This window comes from Corylus avellana, chromosome 6 (genome assembly GCF_965113065.1).
Source record: "Corylus avellana chromosome 6, dhCorAvel1.hap1.2, whole genome shotgun sequence".
Taxonomy (NCBI): domain Eukaryota; kingdom Viridiplantae; phylum Streptophyta; class Magnoliopsida; order Fagales; family Betulaceae; genus Corylus; species Corylus avellana.
In genome coordinates, this window is record NC_142495.1 from 27,134,441 (window position 1) to 27,151,085 (window position 16,645).

Below are 16,645 nucleotides of genomic sequence, written 5' to 3' on the forward strand. Positions count from 1 at the left end.
CAAAAATTTAAAAATTTTTTTTTTAAAAAAAAATTAACTTTAATATTTTTACTTTTTACATTACATTAATCATTTTTTATTACAATTCAAATAAACAAATCACTACAAAACAAAATTTTTCACTTTTTTATACAAAATATTCTTATTTTTTCTCTCATATCAATCAAATCCGTTACAATGTCGTTCTACTCCTTTTTTCCATTCCATTGCCAAACACAGCTTATAATTCTTTGTAAAGTAACAGGTCTCTTTACGAAAATTTCATAAAGTTGTTATCTCAGTAATCGCCCAAGCCTAATAAGTAGCTTGGTTGCCAACAAACCAAAAGAAAAGTCGTAACTTTAAAAAAGTAAAGTTCAAGGTTTTTAGTATTTAAAAAAAAAAAAAAAAAAAAAAGAAGACAGAAATTCCTTTCAATCCAACGTAATCTGTTAAATTGACGTGTCATTTTAACATTTCTCTCTCATGTTTTTTAATATGCTTGACAGAGTCATACACGGTTAGGCGTTAACTCTTCTCTCCTAAGATTCTCTCTCTCAAACATACAGGCAAGTACAAGTCCAAAATTTTACCATTGGTGGACCTAGCCGTTGAAGATGCATCGCGGTGTGGACGTTGGACAAGAGAAATCGGCATTTTCTTTTACAATATATTTCCTAACCATTGAGGACACAAAACTGATACATGTTACCATTGGTGGACTTAGCAGTTGCAAGACCTAGACAAGATACTTTTATGTTTGCTCAAGTTTCCATCGGAGAACCACCAAGGTGGTAGTTGGTAAAATAGGAGGGAATAAGGTTCAATTCCTCCCTCCTTTCTTAATTAGTGGTCACGGGTTTGAACCCGTTTACGGTAGTAGTTCGCGAACCAGATGCTACTAAGATGGGGGCTTTACTAACTTGCACTTTGGTGGGGTTGTGGTGACGAACTCGCTTTCCTAGGCAATAGCGCGCTATGGTTCAAACCAAACATTTTATGGATGGGAACCCCTATGGTCACGCCCAAAAAGAAAAAATTACACTGATCACTCCTTCCAACCTTTTTTCAAAAAAAAAAGAGAAGAAGTTCCCATTGGAGACTTCAATGCTGGTAAGTGGCCATGGATGGAAGATTGCTTTCCCTTTGGAATAAGAACTTCCCAATATTATCTAATGTTACTGTAGTAACCAGAGGTCATTTTTGGTTTCTCCATATAATCATTCGAGATATGTTACACATTATTCTCTCAATATCTTTCAACTATCTCTTTTTGCAAATCTAATGAATTCATCATTTGATTTGTAGAGTTATGTGAGTCTCATAAAAATTCAACGGTAAATTTACTCATTTACTATGGAGAAATAGTTGAAAAATGCTTGAGAGATTTTTTTTTTTTTTTTTTAAAAAAAAAATTATTTATTTATTTATTTTATCATTTCTCTGATATTTGCAAATGGCAAGCCAAGAAAAGATGACGCTAAGATTTCACATGATTTTATGTCGATTATAATGTTAGCTTTCTAAACATAGTGAAAATAAATAATATTATATTTTTATGCCAATAGAACAGCGTGAATCAAGCTATATTTGTTTAACATGTATGATGTTTTAACGCATAAGTATGTCACGACTTGTTCATAGGAGAACCCTCTCGTTTGCCTAAAGACGGAGATACTATTTTCTTCAAAATTTTGTTCAAAATTTGACGAAATGCCATATCAGCACTAATCACGATTTGACACGTGTCTACACACTACAAAAAACTAGCACTTTATTGACGTGGCAAACAGTAACTTATATTTGCCACGTCAATAAATTTTGACGTGTCTAAATAGACACGTAAATTTTTTTTTTTTTGACTTGTTAGATTTTAACACGTAAAAACTTTTTGACGCGCCATTTTAACACGTCAAAAAGTTTAGACGTAAAACCAGCACGTCAAAAAAAATTTTGTTCTTTTTTTTTTTTTTTTTTTTTTTTTTTTAATTTTTTTTTAATTTTTTAATTTTTTAATTTTATAAATCTACATAGTTTCTAACGTGCTGGTTTTGGCACATCAGAAATTATTTTTGGAAAAAAAAAAAAAAAAAACTTTTTTCTTACGTGCTAGTTTTTTTGACGTGTTAAATGTTGGCACGTCACTAAAAAAAAAAAGAGCGAGATTTTTAACTTTTTCCCTCTTTTTCCCTATCTTCTTTTCCCTTTATAATTCTTTTTTATATTCATCTTTTTGGTCCTTTTTCTTTCATTTTCAGACTCAGCTCTCTTTCTCTCCTCTCTCAATCTCCCTAGCCTCTTCTCTCTGCAGCCGGCCAGCTCCCTCTAGAGGGAAGAAGAAAAAGGAGAAAACGAAGAGGAAGAAAAAGAAAAGGAGAAGAGAAGCAGATTTGCGAAAAAAAAAAAAAAAAAAAGGAGAAGAGAGAGTTTCACGTTTTTGAAGATTTGTTGAGTTTCACGTTTGAGTTTTTGATTTTTCAGGTTGATTTTTTGAAGATTTTTTGGGTTTGGGTTTTTGAAAATGGAGGAAAGAAGAGAGAGAGTGAGAAAATGGAGAAAAGAAGAGAGGGAGAGAGCTGGGCCATGGGGGAGAAAATGGAGAAAAGAAGAGAGAGAGAGAGAGCTGGGAGGGAGTAACGAAAATGGAGAAAATAAGAGAAAATGAAGAAAAGAAGAGAGGGAGAGAGCTGGGCCATGGGGGAGAAAATGGAGAAAAGAAAAGAGGGAGAAACACGGTGTGGGTGAAAATAATTATATATATTATTTTAATTAAAAATAATTTAAATTAATAAATTTTTTAACTGAAAAAAAAAGATGGCCAAAATTTTTGACGTGCCAAAACAGCCACATCAAAAATGCTTTTGATGCCACATCAAAAAATTTTGACGTGCTGCATTTCAGCATGTCAAAAATGTTTTTGACATGCTGCATTTCAGCACGTCAAAAATGTTTTCGACGTGGCGACAGTGCCACGTCCAAAAATTTTGATGTGGCATTGTAAATACGTCAAAAACCTGAAATTTTTGACACCCCCCATTTTAACCGTTGAAAAACGTCAAAAGGTGCACGTCAAAAACTCATAGTTAAAAATTCACTCCATTTTTGTAGTGATATAATTAATTAGTTAAAAAATTAATTTTTTTTTTTTAAATTAAAAACATTAAAAAATTATATTTAATTAAATTTAAAAGAATTTAAAAATATAAAATATAAAGCCACCCTTTTGGCCATTTGGGGGTGGCCAAAGCCACTCCTATTTTTTTTTAAAAAAAATTTAATTAAATATAAATTTTTAATGTTTTTAATTTTTTTAATTAATTATATAGACACGTGTTAAGTCGTGATTCATACTAACTCAATGTTCCGTCAAATTTTGGATAAAATTTTTAGAGAATTGAGATTATCGAAGAGAGTATTTAACCCTTCGAACTAATGGGTGGGGATGACATATCTTTTCAACTCTCTCTCCTTTGTCACATCTGTCGTCTCTTTATGGCCCCCCCGTTTGGCAGTGAGTTTGCCAAATGTCAAAAAAATTTCAGTTGCGGACATCTTTACCAAATCCTCCAAACTGTTATATATTTGGGTTTAAACTTTATTAGAAATGGGTCTTAGGCCTAATTTAACCCAAAAATTTGATTAAGAGTTGAAGTTTTTCCTCACCTTATAAATGACCAATCTCCTTAATATCCAGGCAATGTGGAAACCTCAACTCTTGAGCTAGCTTTTGGGTTGAGTTAGGCACAAGACCCATTTCTAACAAACTTCCTTCTTTTTACACTGCATATTTCTAATCTCTCCACCGTATGTAGAATTTTATGCAGATTGTTTTCTTCATTTTCACACTCAGTACATATATAGACATTTGTTTTGTAGCTGGGAATCACTAATTTCTACAATGTCAAGCTAAAATGGTAGAAACATGTCAACAAAAGTAATGCAATGGAACCCCCGGCCGACAAAAATAAAGGACAATAATGCTTAGCTACTAGCTTTTGCTTTTCCTTCAAAGGCCACTCACTTCCATCTTTTACTTTCTTTCTTTTTCTTCCTTAGGGCATAGGTTATCATTCAAAAGAATTTATCATTTACTCTATCATCTTCCTTCAAACTTGAAGATTTAATTAGAATCAAATACGTATATTTAGCTATTTTCTGAGTATAAATTAAACTTTCGACGCAATACACAAATATTTTACTAAAATAAAAATAAATTAGGAAGTCTTCGAATTTAAGATCATATTAAATCATATCTTAATGGACAGGAAATGGTTCATATTCAGTCATTTAAACTAGTCTTACATCCAACACAATAGAGGGCAATTGCCACAATCCACTCGAAGATTCATAATGTCAAACATAGATAACATGGCAGGCAGTGGCACCAAAATAAGCCTGAAACTTGTGGTAGACAAAAAGAAGCAACGACTGCTCTTTGCTGAAGCAGACAAGAAATTTGTAGATTTCATCTTCAGCATTTTCAGTCTGCCCGTGGGAACAGTCACCAGGCTCCTCAAAGAGAAAGGCATGGTAGGCAGCTTGCCAAACCTCTACAAGAGCATTGAAAATCTGAGCGATGATTGCTTTCAAGCTGACCGGAACAAAGATATCCTGTTAAAGCCCAGAGTAGTCATTCCTGGTCTTAAAGCCCCTCTCCTCTTGCCAAACGATAAGTTGTTTACATGCAGGAAAAACTCAGAAACTGTGTGCAGTAACAGAGGTTGCAGTGTCTATGAAATCCGCGAAATCAGTTATAAGCAGGGGGAATCGTCATGCTCTTGGTGCAGTGATTTCGTGAACAAAATCTCAAAAGAGGCAGGTTACGTGAAAGGGATGGTTTCGTACATGGTGATGGATGATCTGGAGGTGAAGCCCATGTCCACCAACTCCGGTATCACTCTGCTTAGAGAGTTCAATGTGAAGGCAGCAGGGGATGTTGAGGAGAAAGTGGTGTATTTGGGAATGGATGAGGTATGCCACCACTCACCCCTTTGCTTTCAAATATCAAATGCTTCCTTTTTCTTTTTGGTAACATCCAATAATCACATGGTCTATTCCAGGGTTTGAAGTTGCTCAAGACTTCTCTGCAATCGAAGACGGTTCTGACTGATGTCTTCCTTCCAATTCATGGAGCACATTAAAGGCGGCCCAACATATGCAAATTAATTAAAAGAAGCGAGTGTTTATCCAAATGATGTATCTATGAGATTGCTAATTAGGCGTTGCTTTAGTTGCAATCATATATGCTTGTAATGTTGTATGTTAACGTTCCATGTTACTCAAATCTGGTGTGTTTTGTGTTTTTTGTGAAGCATCATTATGCTTTATGAAATCAGTAATTAGTAGTAAACCTCTGTTAATGATATGAGATTGCATATTGCCTTGAGTGGGATGGAATTGGAGAGTTGACAGGGATAGCATGTTGATATGAGATTGCAGAGTTGACAGGGATGGTGCCTATGGATCAGATGGGGATACCTCCAGCTCCATAGTTAATGATACCACCTGGTAAGGTCGAGGGGAGGTGTGGGGCCAGACACCCACCGTTTGGCTGTGGGTCTCCCCGACCAAACAACCATACCCAGGTCAGGGCAGAATTGGGGCTGGAAAGGTTCACTATTTACTTATATGAGGTTAATCGTTTATTTATGTTTAGTTCAAATAAGTTTATAAATCTAATAATTAATTGGTAAGATGATAGGACAAATACGAGAAAAATATCAACTTTTAATATTTTATTATTTTTTTAATAGACATTTTACGTCATATGTATCACATGTGACGCATTTTTCGTTGTATTTGTAATTTTAAAAATTTGAAAGAATCGTTGCAAATTGAGCAAATACTTGAAATAAGTAGGCTTAGAATAAGAATTAAAAAAATACATGAGGGTCCTTCCCAAAAAATATATTAGCAGAACTTTAATGTGTCAAAGGTGTGGGGGGATGAAAAGAAAACTTCTCCTATAAAGCTTGGGAGTTGGACCCCAATTTTTTATAGTTTGGACACAATTTCTTTTAAATTAGTTGGAATAAATTCCTTTTCACTTATAGGGCTAAATACTTTATTGTTCAATATGGTTTAACAATTTTATTTTTTGTCTCATTGGTCTCGTTTTGTATCACAACTAATACCTCAGTTATGGACAAAGACTAAAATGATACCAACATCCAAAAATTGACGAAAATACACATCAGTGTCCCTAAAAACTCGATATGTGTCCATATATCTAATTAAAAATAAAAAATATTTTTTTTTTACAATTAAAATGATTAAAAACATTAAAAAAATTAAAATTAAATTAAAATTCTTTTTGGAAAAGGAAGCCACCCCGTGAGGTGGCTGGCCACCCTTGGCTAGTTTGGGGTGGTTGACAAGTTGCAAAATGGGGGTGGCCGAAACCACCCCCCAAGACTGTTGGGGGTGGCTCGGCCACTCCCCAACCGGCCGGTCTGGGAGTGGCCGAACCACCCCAAGTCAAGTAGGGGTGGTTTCGGCCAACCCCATTTTGCAACTTGCAAACCGGCCAGCGGTGGCTTCAGGGAAAAAGGGGGTTGCCAAAAAATATTTTATTTTATTTTTTATTTTTTTTAAAAAAATTAATTTAATTTAATTTTTTTAATCATTTTAATTTTTAATTAATTATATGGACAGTGTTAGAGTATATGTGGGCTTGTCCGTCAAGTTTTTAGGAGCGTTGATGTAGATTTCCATCAATTTTTGGACATAAGTTTGACGGAGGTATCATTTCCGTCTTTATCCATAACTAAGGTACCAGCTCTAATACAAAACGAAGTCGATGGGGCAAAAAATAAAGTTATTAAAATATAGGGGGCAAAAAAACATTTAACCCTATCTTATAATAAATATCAAGTGGATTGATTCATCTCTTCTAACATTAGGTTAGTTGATGGGTAATAAATAACCTTTAAAAATGTTAAATAAAATATTTACCTCTCACATTTTATATGACATTTGACATTTATTAGAGTGAATTTCCTCTAATTTCAAAGAAATTTCTGTCCGTATTTTTTATTTATTGTGGGAATAATTCCATGATTTTTACCATTACTTAACTCAAATAATTAATTGATACACATGATATGTAACCACCATAAAATATAATATTCTCTTTTTAGATGCAAATAAGATTTGCAAATAAGATTTACTATAACGGAGGTCACTAATTCGAATCTCTACTCCCCTCTCTTGTGCGGACATATCAAAAAAAAAAAAAAAAAAAAAAAGGATTTACTATAATATTAAAGAAATTATTACTAGTGTGATGGGACCCAAGTATTTGTTCTTTTGTATATTGGTTGTTCTCTCGGGGCAAATTTGGTTTTCCCCTTGAATTTGGAGACAACTCGAATTTGTACTTGTCCTTCTCATAGCCGAAGTTAGATTCCTCAGCCTCAGCACCACTTTCTTTCTCAAATAAGTCTTTTGCAACGATCTTAGTTTCGGTATCTAGATCAGAAAATTATAGCTGGGTATTTAATCTTCGTCGGACCTAAAATGGCAGCCACGAAGATAAGCCTGAAGCTTGTCATAGATAAAAAGAGCAAAAGCGTGCTATTTGCTGAGGCGAACAAGAAATTTGTTGATTTCCTCTTCAACGTTTTTACTCTGCCCTTTGGAGATATCACCAGGATCCTAAAAGACAAAGGCATGGGTGGCTGCTTGCCAAGCCTCTTCAATAGCATTGAAAATCTCAGTGACGCTTACTTTCTGCCAGACCAACCCAAAGAATTTGTGTTGAATCCCGTGGTAGCCGTTCCCGGTCCTAAAGTCCCTCTCCTCCTCCCACACATTGAGTCTTTTAAATCAAGCGAATGTAGTTATTCTTGTAATTCTTGCCGCAACTATAAGACCGAGAAAAGGTTATATTACAACACCAGACTTTGTGCTTCCTGCACTGCTTTTGTGACGACTCGTTTCCCTGGCGGTTTCGCAAGCCCGGCATCTTCGAGTGATGAAGGTTACGTTAAAGGAATGGTTATATACGTGGTGATGGATGATCTGGAGGTGAAGCCCATGGTCAACATCTCTTTAGTGACTCTGCTTAGCCAATTTAATGTTGAGGATGTAGGGGATATTGAGGAGAAAGTGGTCCAATTAGGCATAAATGAGGTAAATATGGAATTCATCCCTTGCTTCTGTACGTGTATTATTACAACTCTGAAACCTTTCTTCTATTTTTTATTTTTGAAATACTGGTGTTTTTGGAAGCAGCTTGTGGGATTTAAGATTTACAGTGTATTTTGCTTGAATATAATAACTATTTTGCTCCTTTTGTCTTGTTTGTTTGTTTCCAGGGAGTGCAATTGCTCCAGGCTTCTCTCCGATCAAAGACTGTTTTGACTGATGTTTTTCTTCGGACAGAAAACCTTGCAATTGAGGTGTCAATTAAAGATGAAGGTGTATAAGGGGGCAAATGAAGGCAGTGTTGCATGTTATATTGGTCTCAAAGTATTTTGAGATTGCTAATTGTGTGTTGTTTTTGTTGCAAACGTTGTGTGGCAATTTGCTTCTTTTTTTTTTTCTTTTTTTTTTTCCTGAATTTGCATTATATCCTCAGGATAATCTCGAGTTTGGATCACTTGTTTAACGAGGTGTTTGATGTGTATAAAAGTGGGGAGAAATTTGGTTGGACTTAATTAGACAAACCTTGACCTAGAAGGTGCCACACTAACATGATAATTGCCCAACAATGAGGTATAGTTGTAACTGATTTACAATTTTGGTTCGGCTGAGGCCAATCTGAACCTGATGGTGCCATGTCAATTCGTATGTTGAAGATATTAATGCGAATTCAGAAAGAAAAAAAATATATATATATTTTTGCATTTGATTTTGATAATAATTCGGGGAGCCTCAATCGCAACTTAGCTTTTTGACCACAAATTCAATCTGCCATGATTTCAACGGCGTCTCTCTCTTTTCAATCACCTTTGGATGCTTCTTGCTACTGAGCGGATGTTAGAATAGGGTAGATGGATCTTTCGAGCGTCATGCTTCTGCATTTGCTTCCTCTTTTAGCAGGTATGGTTGAGGGTTTTGCGAGAGTCATGCTCATAATTGTTATGGTAGAGTTGAAGATCTTGGGAGTGTCATACTTTTGCTTTGCTGTTTGGGGTAGGATTGAAAGGGTTTCGTGAGGTTGATGGTGTCATTTTTATTAGCACTCCTTTTGTTTTTTTCTTCGTTCTCTTTTCACTGTCATCAATTAATTGAATCTACAGTCAATTAATTATTATTATTATTATTTTTTGGTTAAATCACATAATTTTTTCTGCAGCCCATCATGTATTGATCAATTGCATTTATCAGATTTCAAAGTAGATATGATTCAGGAAGATTAAAAGAAAAAGAAACAAAGAATAGAAATAAACTTTTTTTTTTTTGAAAGAAGAATAGAAATAAACTATTGTAGGTTTGATTATTATTCTTTGAAAATAGTCTTTTTTTTTTTTTTTTTTTTTTTTGGGCTAAGGTCGCAAAAGTAAATTGATTTCAAAGAAGATTAAGGGCATGTTTGAAATTGCGTTTAAGGGGCCTAAAAGTGCGTTTAACACTCAAAAATTCAGTTTGAAGAAAAAAGTAGTTTTTGGTAAAAAAATTAAAAGCATTTTTAAGGGTCCAAAAAGTCTAGAAATGACCAAAACTCACTTTTTGGCAAAAATTTTAAAATGAAGCTTTTGTCAAAAAAACACTTTTGACTTAAAAACTTTATTTTTCAAACGCAATCACAATCAGACTCTAAAACAATTTACTTGGAAACGCGACACTAGCCCGCCCACCCCTATGTAGGTAAGGGAAATGATATCCTGCAACGCAATGGACTGAACGTTTGCTGCAGTCGCGGAAATGGTCTAAGAAGCTTGATTGGGCTTGGGTGAGTCATCCTCGTAAGGTAATATGACTTACCCTAGCCTAATGTTTTCAGCCCCTGACCCATAAAAAAAAAAAGGTACATCTATAGATCGCGAGGATGTTTGTCAGGGGTGGTGGTTCTTTCATCTTTGGCAACAAGTGCGTGGTGGTTCTTCAATGATGTACAGTGGATGTGGGCGCACGTTGTACGGTTGTGACCCCATTAAGGAAAATTTTGAGAAAAATTAGTAGAATGAGTTATATATCTACGCTAGTTTTGAATTTTATTTTTATTTTTAATAAAAAGGTAACCGACATGATGCGGTTGACTGGACCAAGCCACGTTGGATCGAATTATGGTATGTAGCACTTCTTGTTTGGAAGTGGCTGCTTCCAAATGGCGAAAAAAAAAAAAAAAAAAAACTTGAGAAGTTAACTGGGCCATGGGTTGGCTTGAACATCATTTCACTTTTTTTTTTTTTTTTTTTAAGTGACATGTGTCACAATATGATTAGTATTAATATATCCATTTAATGAATTCCGTCAACTTCTTTGAAGGTGGGGACCAAATTTTTTGTTTTTCTTACGTTATATATATAATAAGGTGTTGTTTAATTATTAGGATTAAGTTATCATATATCATGGTTTAATTATCAAACTTTAACATTTTTAAGAAGTAGTTTAATCGACTAAGAACCGAAACTTCATGGTTCAAATCCTTCATTTTTCCTCTTGTGACCCAAGTCCATTAAACGACAAAATAATGTCATAATATCTCCCTCAATAACTTATTAGTTTCTACCATGTCAAAGCTAATGCGAGAAACATGTCGTACGAATCGTCATGGCCGACAAAGGTAAAGCGATTGCACCAGGTCGAAGAAATTCATGATAGCTAGTGCTTTTCCATGAAAAGCGACTTCCATATAGCCACTTAAAACTCTAAATCAAAAGCTATATCTTTTACTTTTTTTTTTTTTTTTTTTCTTTCTGTCCCTATCGAACAATTTCACCCTAAAGCTACAAGCTATAGTTCTTGCTTTACCTTAAAAAGCCACTTCCGTATAACGAATCAACAAAGCATAAGTTATTATATATATGTCATAGTTTATCATCTTCTTTTAAACTCATAATTAATTTGGCTGGAACCATATATATATATATATGATAGTGAATTGATTTGATTTGTTGAAAAACTGAATTGATCAAGTAATTTCATAAAGAAAATTCATATAAATCTTTCGTTCGATCACTATACGTACAGTACCACTTCGAAGTTATGATAATATGCAAAAAATTTGAAGCAGATAATACATTCTAGGAATCAAAATCACATGATGATCGATCATATATATATTTCATGTATTTTGGAATAGAATTATGTACATAGCTTTACGCTAATGAGACTTTCATCATGACCTATATAGGTCCATGTCGATGATTTCATGCATATCATCATGCGTTTCTTTTCTTTTTTAACTTCCAATTGGAATTGCGCACTATCTCCAATTAGCTTTTCAATTGAAATTTAGATCATCTCTGGTTCATGAATTTGAAAATATTCAACGTACGGTCCCTTGCAAAAAGAATTTAGCTTAATAAGTGTTGAAAAAGAAACCTACGGCACGTGTTAGTAAATTTCTCCATAGTCCAAAATTTTACTTTATTCTCTCTCATTCTCATTACACATAAAAAAAAAAAAAGAAGGTAAAATTAAATCTCCGCGTTAGCCTCAGCCAGAATGCAAAGGGTACATAGCAAATGAAGGCACTTCCAGAGTCCAAGAATGAATTCCATATACCCTAAAGACCGTAAAAAGGGTCACAGCCAAGCCAATAGACGGCACACACTGGACTGAATCCTCTTTAGCATTGAAATACCTATAATGGCAGAAACAAAGGTAAACCTGAAGCTTTTGATAGAGCAGAAGAGCCAACGAGTGCAGATAAGGCATTTGTTGCTTTACTCTTTAGCATTTTCACTCTGCCATTGGGAACTGTGACAAGGCTCCTACAAACGCAAAACATGGCAAGCTGCTTGCGTAGCCTGTACAAGAGCATTGAGAATCTGAGTGATATTTACATTCAGCCGGACCAAGACAAAAACATGCTGCTAAGCAGCCTAATTAAGCCCAAAACTAGCCAATATTTCTGGTGCCAAAGTCCCTCTCCTCTTGCCAAGCGTTGAGCAGTCGGGCACAGACAGAAAAATTTATAGGTGTGGTGGCCACAACAACTGTCAGTACGTGGCTAATGACCCGAGAGCAATTTGTCCTTCGTGCAGGAATCAAATGGCCACCGAGCAAAGTTATGTAGATTACCCACCGAAGGATACTAACGCATCCTCCTCTAGTGAGGGAGGTTACGTGAAAGGGGTGATCACATACATGGTGATGGATGATCTGGAGGTGAAGCCTATGTCAACCATCTCTTCTATCTCTTTCCCCCCAAAATAAGGAAAAAAAATTATAAGTAAAAAAATAATAATAATAATTAAGTTTTAAGTTTAGTCATTTGGTCCCCTCCAAAAAAAAAAAAAAAAAAAAGGCTGTTATGAATGCATTCATGCGATGACCATTTAGTTTCATCTCTTGGAATTCTACACATTTATGTCATATTTTAGAATTTCTATAACATCCATGTAATACATTGATGTACCATTTTGTTTTATATTCCCCTCATTCATGTCCCTCAACTTTTCATTATGATTCCATGTCTATTAAATGGAGTATTGAGTAGTATGTAAAACATACAATAATATAAAAGAATCATACATAGTTCCTGAATAACTAATTTCACATATTGAAATTTATTTATCTTGTCTTGTCATTTTCTTTGATTTTACAACAATGGTCATATTTTTATATTTTTTGGCCATATCCAATGAAAACTATTGGCTTTATTCTTAATTTTTTTGGGCCATACCTATTAAGTTTTTTTAATTTTTGGTCATTACTTTTAAATGTTCATTTTTTGGCCTTTACTTTCAAATGCTCACTCTTTTTGGCCTTTACGGTAGTCTTTAGTTCATAAAAAACAACCAAATTAAATGCTCACTTTCTACTCGTAATGTTGCCTCTCCTCCCACAGGTTGAGTCTTGTAAATCAAGAGGGAATCGAGTCGTTTTTGTGGTTCTTGTGGCAACTTTCAGATCGAGGAAAAGTTAAATTACAACACCAGACTTTGTGCCTCCTGCATTACTGCTTCAGTGACGACTCGTTTTCCTGGGGGTTTCGCATGCCTGGCATCTTCGAGTGATGAAGGTTACGTAAAAGGGATGGTTATATACATGGTGATGGATGATCTGGAGGTGAAGCCCATGGTCTTTCGTCACTCTGCTTACCCAATTTAATATTCAGGATGTGGGGAATATTGAGGAGAAAGTTGTCCAATTAGGCATAAATGAGGTATATATATATGGAATTCATCCCTTGCTTTCTGTGTATTATTACAACTCTGAAACTTTAATTTTTTATTTTTAAATACTTGTGTTTTTGGAAGCAGCTTTTGGGATTTAAGATTTACGGTGACTATTTTTCAGGGAGTGCAATTGCTTAAGGCTTCTCTCCGTTTGAAGACCGTTTTGACTGACGTTTTTCTTCGGGCTGAGAACCTTGCAACTGAAGTGTCAATTAAAGATGAAGGTGTATAAGCGGGCCAATGAAGGCAGTGTAAAAAAAAAAAAAATTCTATTTGATTCTGATAATAATTCGGTGGGAGCAACCTTTTGACGAGAAATTCTATCTGCCATGATTTCACCGTGTCTCTCTCTTCTCGATCACCTTTTTTGATGGTTGATGATCTTTCGAGCTATCATGCTTCTGCCAATTTCCTGTTTAGAATAGGGTTGATGATATTATATAGATGGTTCTTTTGGTATTATTTATAAATCAATTTCCTGATTTATATTTATTGTTTCGGCACTCTTCTTTTACTTCTGAGTTTATACGTTATTGAGAAGCCACGTCTTTTAAATTTTTGTTCCAGTGTAACTATCTTCTCTTTAAATATAATGGAATATTGTACTTACAAAAAAACAAAAAAAAGTGTGCAAGAGCATTCCCAATGGAAGAGCCAAATATTCATTTTATCTTAAATAGCTCTTCAAATGTTTAAAAAAAACCCTACATTAAATTAGCAATAAATAAATAAATAAATAAAATAGATATTTGATTAAAAGAGCTAAAAAAAAATTAAATATAGCAGTACTTTTTAAGGGAGCTATTTTACTTTTCATTGTTTCTCGCCTGTTTTCTCTTTTTTCCAAATCTTTTCATACTTTTTCTCTGTATGTTCTTTTTTTTTCCAAATTTTTTTCCTCCAACGCAATGGACTCCACGTTTGCTGCAGTTGAATGGGCTAAGAAGCTTGATTGGGCTTGGGTGAGTAATCCTCATAAGGGGGATGACTTACCCTAGCCCAATGTTTTCAGCCCTGACCCATAAAAAGAAAGGTACATCTATAGATGGCGAGGATGTTCGTCAGGGGTGGTGGATCCTTGGTGGTGTTGGTGGTTCTTTTGGCAACAAGCGTGCGGTGGTTCTTCAACGGTGTACAGTGGATGTGGGCTCACGGCGTACGGTTGTTACCCCATTGTCACACGGTACTTTCCATCCTGTTGTGTGGCTGATTCGTCGAATGAGAAGAGCAGCACAGTGGGAGAAGGACATTGAGGAAAATTTTGAGAAAATTTAGTAGAATGAGTTATCCATGCTAGTTTTGAATTTTATTTTTATTTTTAATAAAAAGGTGACTGACATGACGTGGTTGACTGGACCACACCACACCACGTCAAACTCGTTGGATAGAATTATGGTATGTAGCACTTCTTCTTTAGGAGTGACCAAACCATTTCGTTGTGGCAAAAAAAGAAAAACTTGAGGGGTTGGCTTGGTAATGAGTTGGCTTGAACATTGCATTCTGCTTTTTTTTAAAAAAAAATTGGTAGTCACATATCCATATAATGAATTGATCAACTTCTTTGAAGGTGGGGACCGATTTATTTATTTTCGCTTACCTTAAATATATAATAAGGTATAGTTTAATTATTAGGATTAAGTTATCATATGTCATAGTTTAATTATTAGGATTAAGTTATCATATGCCATAGTTTAATTATTGAACTTTATCGTCCCTAATGAGCAATTCAATCAGCTAGGAATCATACCTCATGAAGTGGAGGTCATTAGTTTGAATCCCGCTTCCCTTATCTTTTGCGAACATGTCAAAAAAAAAAAAAAAAAAAAAAAAAGATTGAACTTTATATCTTTTTATACAAGAGTGACTTCTACCATTACTTATCACAATAGCAACTTTTGTGCGGTCGTGACAAAAATCAAGGGTTTTGTGCCCACTATTTAGAGGTCAACACATTAGCTTGGTACAAAAAAAATCATATGTTAGTAAAACACGGGATTAAATCCCAACACAACCACTTAGCCGCGCCTACCACTGCCACCCAGATCTCTTAGTCTCACCCACCGCCCACGCCAAGACGCCACCTCCCAATTGAACCCCCCCACCATGCCGAATCTCACACTCTCTCTCTAACCGTAGATCTAATCCCACCACAACCACCAAAGATGCAAGCACAGCCCACCCATGCCGGGATCTCTGAGAATCATCGCTCAGAACTACCCGAGAGAGAGAGCCTAAGAGAGAGGGAGAGAGACACTAGCTTAGGAGGTGGGGTTCAGCGGGCGGCAGCAACGTCTGGCGTGGCTGGTGGTGATTGTGTTAGGAGGGTTTTTTTTTAAGAATAAAAAAAGGGTGGGTTAAATCATGTGTTTTCTTAACATGTGTTTTTTTGTTTTGTTTCAAGCTGATGTGTTAATTTCTGAATGGTGAACATAAAAGTCTTGGTTTGTGCCAAGACCGTATTGAAGTTATTCCCTACTCATCACATTGAAAGAGTATAAAGAAAAAGAGTTCTTAATACATCTAATGGCTTATTTGAGATTGTTTTTAGAGAGCTTAAAAAGTATTTTTAGTACTTAAAAAGTTGTGCCAAACAAAAGTTGACATGTTTTTTAAAAAATTTCTATTTTACTTTAAAAATGGCCAAAAAATACTTTAAATTTAAAAATTATATTTCTTAAACGCAATCGCAATATATTCTCTAAATCGACCTAATTCGATTAGCTTAGACCTTTTTTTCATTTTTTTGAGTACTTTATGTTTGTCTCCCTCAATAACTAATTCGTTTCTACCATGTTAAAGCTAAAATGCGAGAAACATGTCGTACGAACCCTCATGGCCGACAAAGGTAAAGCGATTGCACCAGGTCGAAGAAATTCATGACCGTGAACTACTAGCTGTTGCTTTTCCGTGAAAAGCGACTTCCATATAGCCACTCAAAACTCTAAATCAAAAGCTATTATATATCTTTTACTTTTCTGTTTCCTTTTCTTTTCTTTTTTTTTTTTTTTTTTTTTTTTTAAAAAAAAAAATAATAATAATAATTTATCACATGTAAGTAAGCTTGTCCTTTTTGACAAAAAAAAAAAAAAAAATCCTCAATTTCTTTTGATAAATGATAAAATTTATTTATTTTTTAATCATCTTTATAGTAAATGGATAAAGTTACTATTAATTTTGTGTGGAGTTCACATGAGCTTACAAATTTAATGATTAATCTATTAAATTTGTAGAATGAAATAAGACATCTTCACTGTGACTTAAATTACAATATACATGTTATTAAAACTAGAGCATCGAAGCTAAATCCCACTTTATTACACCTATTTTCATAATCTTTTAAGTGGTTTTTAAAATTATTATTAAATTTGTGA

At 34.6% G+C, this 16,645-nt stretch overlaps 2 protein-coding genes and 1 pseudogene across 2 annotated transcripts; all 3 read left to right on the top strand.

Moving 5' to 3' along the window:
* The first annotated feature begins 4,282 nt into the window (after positions 1 to 4,282).
* LOC148585115 (uncharacterized) lies at positions 4,283 to 5,132 on the top strand. Its single transcript, XM_088517893.1, has 2 exons — positions 4,283 to 4,950; positions 5,040 to 5,132. Exons 1-2 carry the CDS (start codon positions 4,330 to 4,332, stop codon positions 5,118 to 5,120), a joined length of 702 nt encoding a protein of 233 aa, XP_088374019.1. The 5' UTR covers positions 4,283 to 4,329; the 3' UTR covers positions 5,121 to 5,132.
* A 2,350-nt stretch (positions 5,133 to 7,482) lies between these two features.
* Positions 7,483 to 8,494, top strand: LOC148585116 (uncharacterized). The gene is made up of 2 exons (XM_088517946.1): positions 7,483 to 8,112; positions 8,298 to 8,494. Exons 1-2 carry the CDS (start codon positions 7,498 to 7,500, stop codon positions 8,406 to 8,408), a joined length of 726 nt encoding a protein of 241 aa, XP_088374072.1. The 5' UTR covers positions 7,483 to 7,497; the 3' UTR covers positions 8,409 to 8,494.
* Positions 8,495 to 11,739: 3,245 nt separating this feature from the next.
* On the top strand, positions 11,740 to 13,835 carry LOC148585117 (uncharacterized; annotated as a pseudogene).
* The last annotated feature ends 2,810 nt before the right edge of the window (positions 13,836 to 16,645 follow it).